This window comes from Salminus brasiliensis, chromosome 25 (genome assembly GCF_030463535.1).
Source record: "Salminus brasiliensis chromosome 25, fSalBra1.hap2, whole genome shotgun sequence".
Classification (NCBI taxonomy): domain Eukaryota; kingdom Metazoa; phylum Chordata; class Actinopteri; order Characiformes; family Bryconidae; genus Salminus; species Salminus brasiliensis.
Window position 1 is genome coordinate 4126312 of NC_132902.1, and position 6186 is coordinate 4132497.

General features: G+C 41.8%; 1 protein-coding gene across 1 annotated transcript; it reads right to left on the bottom strand.

Moving 5' to 3' along the window:
* Positions 1–284: 284 nt before the first annotated feature.
* On the bottom strand, positions 285–5370 carry LOC140547749 (uncharacterized). The gene is made up of 7 exons (XM_072670885.1): positions 5346–5370; positions 3133–3303; positions 1726–2073; positions 1616–1631; positions 1188–1200; positions 582–771; positions 285–490 (listed from the first exon to the last, which is right to left on the bottom strand). The coding sequence occupies exons 1-7, from the start codon at positions 5368–5370 to the stop codon at positions 285–287; spliced, it is 969 nt and encodes a 322-aa protein (XP_072526986.1).
* Between the last annotated feature and the right edge of the window lie 816 nt (positions 5371–6186).

Below are 6186 nucleotides of genomic sequence, written 5' to 3' on the forward strand. Positions count from 1 at the left end.
AATTAAAAGACATTTAACACCAAATAATTCATAAGCCAATGACCCTGTGTTGATAAAAAAATAAAGCAGGTGGACAAATAAAAAAACATATTTTCTAATAAAGATGTTTGTCATGATATTCATGTCCATGATAAATGTGTGTAAAACATCCCACTACAACTATACAGTATATCAGCCATGTTACAAAATCCCTAAATCAAAGAGAGGGTGTAATCCAAACTGATCATCATTCTACAGCTGCTTACGTTTCACATCCAGATGAACGGGTGTAGAGCTGTGATGTCCTAGAGTCCGCTGTGCTGGGAGCTGATGTTGGTGATGCTGTAATTCTGGCCTGTTGTCAGTGGTGTGTCTGCAGCTGCTCTCTGCTTAAACCAGGAGTAGGAGAGAACAGGAGGGTCTGCATCACTGCTGCAGCTCAGAGTCACTGACTCTCCCTCCTCTGTCTCTCCAGAGGGAAGCAGCACTGCTCTGATGTTTCTGGGAGAGTCTGGTTGGAAAGTTGGTAAACAATCATGTTTCACTTATTAGTAGAATGATAGAAGATTAGATTATTAGTGAGTGTAGAAATGTCCACTCACACACTGGAGGAGAGAGGAGGCTCTCATGGCCTTCAACAGCACAGCTGTAGTTGACCGCTCCACTGACCACAGCTACAGAGCAGGAGGCAGATCTGCAGTGAGACTCACTCTGTCTGTTCTTGTACCAGATGTAAGTGGGGTTATTGGGCAGAGTGCAGGTGCTGCTGCAGATCAGTGTTACTGTCTGTTCCTCTGCAGCAGTTTCCACTTTCACCTGCAGGCCTGTGACAGACTCCCATCAGTGTCTTTACAGCTCAGACACAAATTAACACTGAGAGACAAACATAACACACGGCTCCTACCTGTGACAGAGAGAGAGACACCAGCAGAGCTGTGTGTGTGTTTCCAGTAGGGGGCTTTAAATCGGAGGAGATATTCTGCTGCGTCGCTCTGTGTGAGATGGTTCAGTCTCAGTGTGATCATATTCGCTCTCTCACTGAAAAACTCCACTCGGCCATCTGCAGGACTCAGCTCTCTGTCCTTTGTGTGGAGTCTGATGTACCAGGCAGGCTGGGGGTCAGGCTGCTGACGAGGGAAGGTGTAGTATCTGTGGATGTCCACTGATAAGCCAATCAGAGTGCAAATAGTCTGTGTGGAATAAGAAACACTCCAGCAGCTGCTCTGGTTAAAAACACCTGAAAGAAACAAAAAGAAATTAAAAATCAATCAGTTTTACAATCAGAAAAACCCCAAACACCAAACCACCTCCAGTACAAACTGAATTCAGAAATGCTGAAACATCAGCGTCTCATATCTACTGGATATCACTGAATATGAGTTTACTGTAATCAGACAGAAGGAGGGAGAAGTTTACAGTGAGGTTCTTACAGACAGCAGGAGAGCGGAGCTTCTCATATCCTCTTACAGCGCAGGAGTAGCTGCCTGCATCCACAGTATTGTCATGCACATATAGCCATCTGCTGTACCTGTTAGATAAAGGCTGTCCGTTCTTGTACCAGATGTAAGTGGGGTGGTCAGGCAGAGTGCAGGTGCTGCTACAGGTCAGCTGCTTTCCTCTACTCTCTGTGTTTGACACTGTAATCTTCAGATCTGCAGGAGAGTTTGAACAAGGTCTGGTGTTCTATTCATTTACAGAATATTAATAATTAATAAACTAAACTTATTTAATAGAGTGCAGCTCTACCTGTGACAGACAGACTGACTCCAGGTCTGCCAGTATATTTGCCTCCAGGATCATCAGTGTAGAATCTGAATCTGTAGGTCTGAGCGTCTCTCTCTCTCAGGTCAGTGATTATCATGCTACAGTCATTCTGGGAGCTCTGTCTGTTCTGCACTCGGCCCTGATACTCCTCATCCTCTCTCACATCCACAGGTTCAGCACCAGTCTGCTCTTTAATGAACCACACTGATTTAGTCACTATGTGTCCTCCAGGGTATTTATAAGAGCAGGAGAGATCAACTGATGATCCTTTCAGAGCACACACACGTTTAGCAGTGTAAGTCACACCCCAGCACTGTTTACCCAGCACACCTGGAACACACACAATAAATGATACCAGTGATGAGGACTACACTCTGTGTAGGGTTGTCTGTCTGTCTGCTGTGAAGTGACTCCATTAGTTTAGATTCCATTATAAAGATTTGTTTATTAATACAGTAAAGGAAAATGTCAGAAATGTTATGGTTTACTTTAAACTTCACTAACTGATCTGGGAAATGTAAAAGTCTTGATAAAGAGATGAACTGTGTTATTATTTATATATTTTATCATTTAGGGTAGTGGCTGAGGTAGTGTCTGAGGACAGCTTATGCAGCAGGAGAACAGTTCACTGATGTTACTGTTGTTAGGTACAGTAGATTAATACTGTGTGTTCATACAGTACTGAGTGTAATTACACTATTTAAATAAAGAGAACATTTTTAGATCCAGTAGTTCTTTATGTTCATGTAGTTGTTAGTGCAGTTATGATAAAGGCGCAGTTGTTACAGTGTAGTGTTTTGAATTCACTCTCTTTTTGGGCACCACTGTTGTCTGTAATAGCTCTGTTTAGGAACTACCCAGTTAGCCAAGCTACAGAGGCTGTGTTTACTACTTTTCAACAAAATAAATAAAGACAAAATGTGTTAATTAGCCAAACTTGTGTCCAAACTTTTGCATTAGACTGTGTACTGTTATAAATAATGTCTTCTTCACTTCCCTGTAATTCAAACACTGTTACAGAAGCAGTAGCTCTAGCGGAACATGTGCCTGTAGCTCCAGTGCCTGGAGGCTGCTGATCATGATCACATTTATGTTTTCTGTTTTTCCATCTTTTATATGGTTTTATTGTTTGGGTAAATAAGTGTTTGGGCAAAATACATTTTTAAAGAAAGTGAGGGTCCCATCCAAAAATCTGTTCATACACCCATAGTAGTGAAATGGGTGAAATGGTTTAAAAGCTCTTTCTTTACTCTGCAGATCACTGACAGAACATGAAGGAAAATAATAACTAGATTATAGATCATCATAGTTTTTACTGAAACTTACACACTGCAGCAGACCGTTTCCACTGACTGCTGATGTACACCTTACAATAGTAGCTGCCCTCACCAGATGGTCTGGTGGAGTCGAGCACAATGGAGGCATCATATCCAGAAGTCCGGTGCTGTCCGTTCCTGAACCAGTAGTAGTACAGGTTTGTACCGAGGCTGCAGGAGGAGCTACAGGTCAGTTTCACCTGCCTCTGTCCTACAGTCTGAGGATCCACCTTCACCTGCAAATCTACACATACGCACACACACATACATACACAAATTATATCTAAACATTTTTTTTAAATCACATGTAATGTGTAAACACAGAGACTCTGTGCGTGTGTGTGTGTGTGTACCTGTAACAGTGAGCTGAATTCCAGATGAGGCTGATATCCAGTCACTGCTTGATGTTCTAAATCTAAAGTTATAAACTCCAGAGTGTCTCACTCTCACATCCCTCACTGTCAGCTCACACTCATTCTGCTCTGTTCTTACAGACACTCCTCTTTCAGTGGAGCTCAGGACTCGTTCTTCTCCATCAGAGCTGTGGATCCACTCTCTCTCTCTCTGACACTGGAGGAATCAGGTGTTGTATATTTGCAGGAGATTTTTACTGTAGATCCAGTAACAGCACAGAGACTCTGAGAGGGGAGAGTTACACTGTGCTGAGCATCAACTCCTGCAACACACACACACACACACACACACACACACACACACACACACACACACACACACATTCAGATATGAGGGGGGAAACTCTTGTGCTCTGACTGGCAGAGTGACCACACAGTAATGTGTGAAGCTGGGTGGTGGTATGATCATGTGATAACCACAGAGCAACAGAACAGTGTAAAATAGTGGATGTGGAGCTCGACATGGGTTAGAATACAAACACCCATAATGTGCATTTCTGGATGATTGGTGCATTTCTGTTGAATATTTGGAAAGATCACATTTTTTAAAAAGTAAAAAAGGTAAAGGTAAAGGTGCACATATTTGTCACTGTACTATGTACAGCGAAATGTGTCCTCCGCATTTTACCCATCTGTAGTAGTGGTACTGAACACACATACACATATACACTAATGAACTAGGGGCAGTGAGCACACACACATCCAGAGAGGTGAGCAGCCAACTCCAGCCAACATCAACAGCTCAGATTGTGGCAGTCTGACCGAGGTGCATTTCTAACTGTAGTTTGGGCAGATTTGATGACGTACACATTTGGCAACAGTACTTAGGATTCTATCCTCTGAACCATGCTGTTCTCCAGGACTCACAACTTACTTTGTTAAATATTTATGTTATGTTAGTTAACATATTTAAATAAATCACAATTTAAAATGTATTCCACCAATGAACACTCAAATATCAAACATCCCCAAAATGCCACAGTGCTACAAACCATTACTTCTTAATCTAGAGGCACGAGAGGGTTGTCTAAAATGTACAGACACTAAAATATTTACAATCCTCTTGTCGGAGTGCTAAAAACAAAGCTGTGCTGGTATTAGAGTGTATGGTATGCTCTGTGGCTATTGTGTGAGCCCATATGGTGACAAAAACAGCCAATCAGAGCAGAGCTTAACAAATTATTCACAAGCCCTCCATAAAAGATTTTGTTATTCTGAGGCCAAAACACAGGATTGTGAATAGGTTTGTAAAACCACATCTGTCCCCAACCAAAGTCACATACTTTATTTACACACCAAAGAACCACTTCAAATACTCCTGCTTTCTAATGCATTCTATTGCACCTTTAACCAGACTGGTGTTTTCATCTAAACACAGTAACTGTAGTAAAACACAAGCACATAAACACAGTAAAATGTAAAAGTTTACCTGCTAATAAGATGATGATCACTGCTGCTGAAAAACCTCCTGACATCTGGTAAGACATGACCGCTGATACTCGAGGGTCTGATCAGTAGCCGATAGATTCAGAGAGTAGATTAGGGAAAATTTCACTAATAAAGAAGAAAAGAACAAACTCTGACTAAAATAAATGATCAAGCAGACTCACTCTTTTAGCTCCCAGCTGTAACTGAGTTCATCTCAGATTAGTGTGCTGTTACTCACCCTGTCCTCGTACCTTCTGATCTTACTAGTGAGCAAAGCAGGCCGAGACCCGGAAGACCTGTTTGTGCATGTGGTCATCACACCTCCTCTTTTAGCCACTTCCTGTTGTTCACTCAAGAATATAAATACATTCAAGTGCATTCAGCTTTTCTCTTATTGCATTTAAAGTGGGAGTTAGACATGTCCTGATTTCAGGCTTGACCTCACCTGTGTCCAGTATCTGACAGTACATCTGGACTTCAGTTCTCTGTCTCTGTGTTTAGGAGCTCTGGTCAGTCAGGTGTGAGATCAGTTCAGTATATAATCAGTAAGTGTGTATTAAAAAGCGCAGAAGTGTCTCTGTACAGAATCTGAACTTATTTTCAGTTAGAAAATCAATAAAATCATGTAATCTGACCAGGGGTGCTCAAAGTTCTGCATGCAGCTGTACACTGACTCACTAATGTTGGTATCTTTGGTAACTGGTCCTGAAACAGGAAGTCAAAGAGTCAAGCAGGTGAGAGAGCATCTTATCTCTCACCATCAGTCATTAGAGTGAGAACATTTACCCTTCTTTACTCTCAGTCACGTGTTCAACACATCAGTCGAACACACAGAGTGTCTGCAGTGACCGTTTAGCTGAAGCTGAAAAGCTGTGTATTCTTCTAGAATCAGTCACGTGACTGACGTTCAGCCTCGGCTCTTCCAGACTTTTAATCAATGTTCATAAACACTCCTCAGTTTTTACCAGGTGACTGACCGTCAATAATCCCTTTATTTTACTGGAGATTTTTAGAAGACCAAAATCAGTCTGTGCTGATAAACCTGAACAGAGACTCTGAACTGAATTCTGGGAGTTCTGAGTGGTTGGGTTAGCTTTAGCTTTAGAGGTGAAACGGTGGAGAACGTTTAGGTTATAGTTAAAGGTGTGAGCAGAACAAGCCACATCAGCCTTGTGATTGGAGAGAGAACTTCTTACATGAGCTGTACCCAAGATTAAGAGTCATTTATTCATAATGAAGTTATTTCTAGAGTCAAACCTTTGTTTATGTAGATTGACTCCCCACAA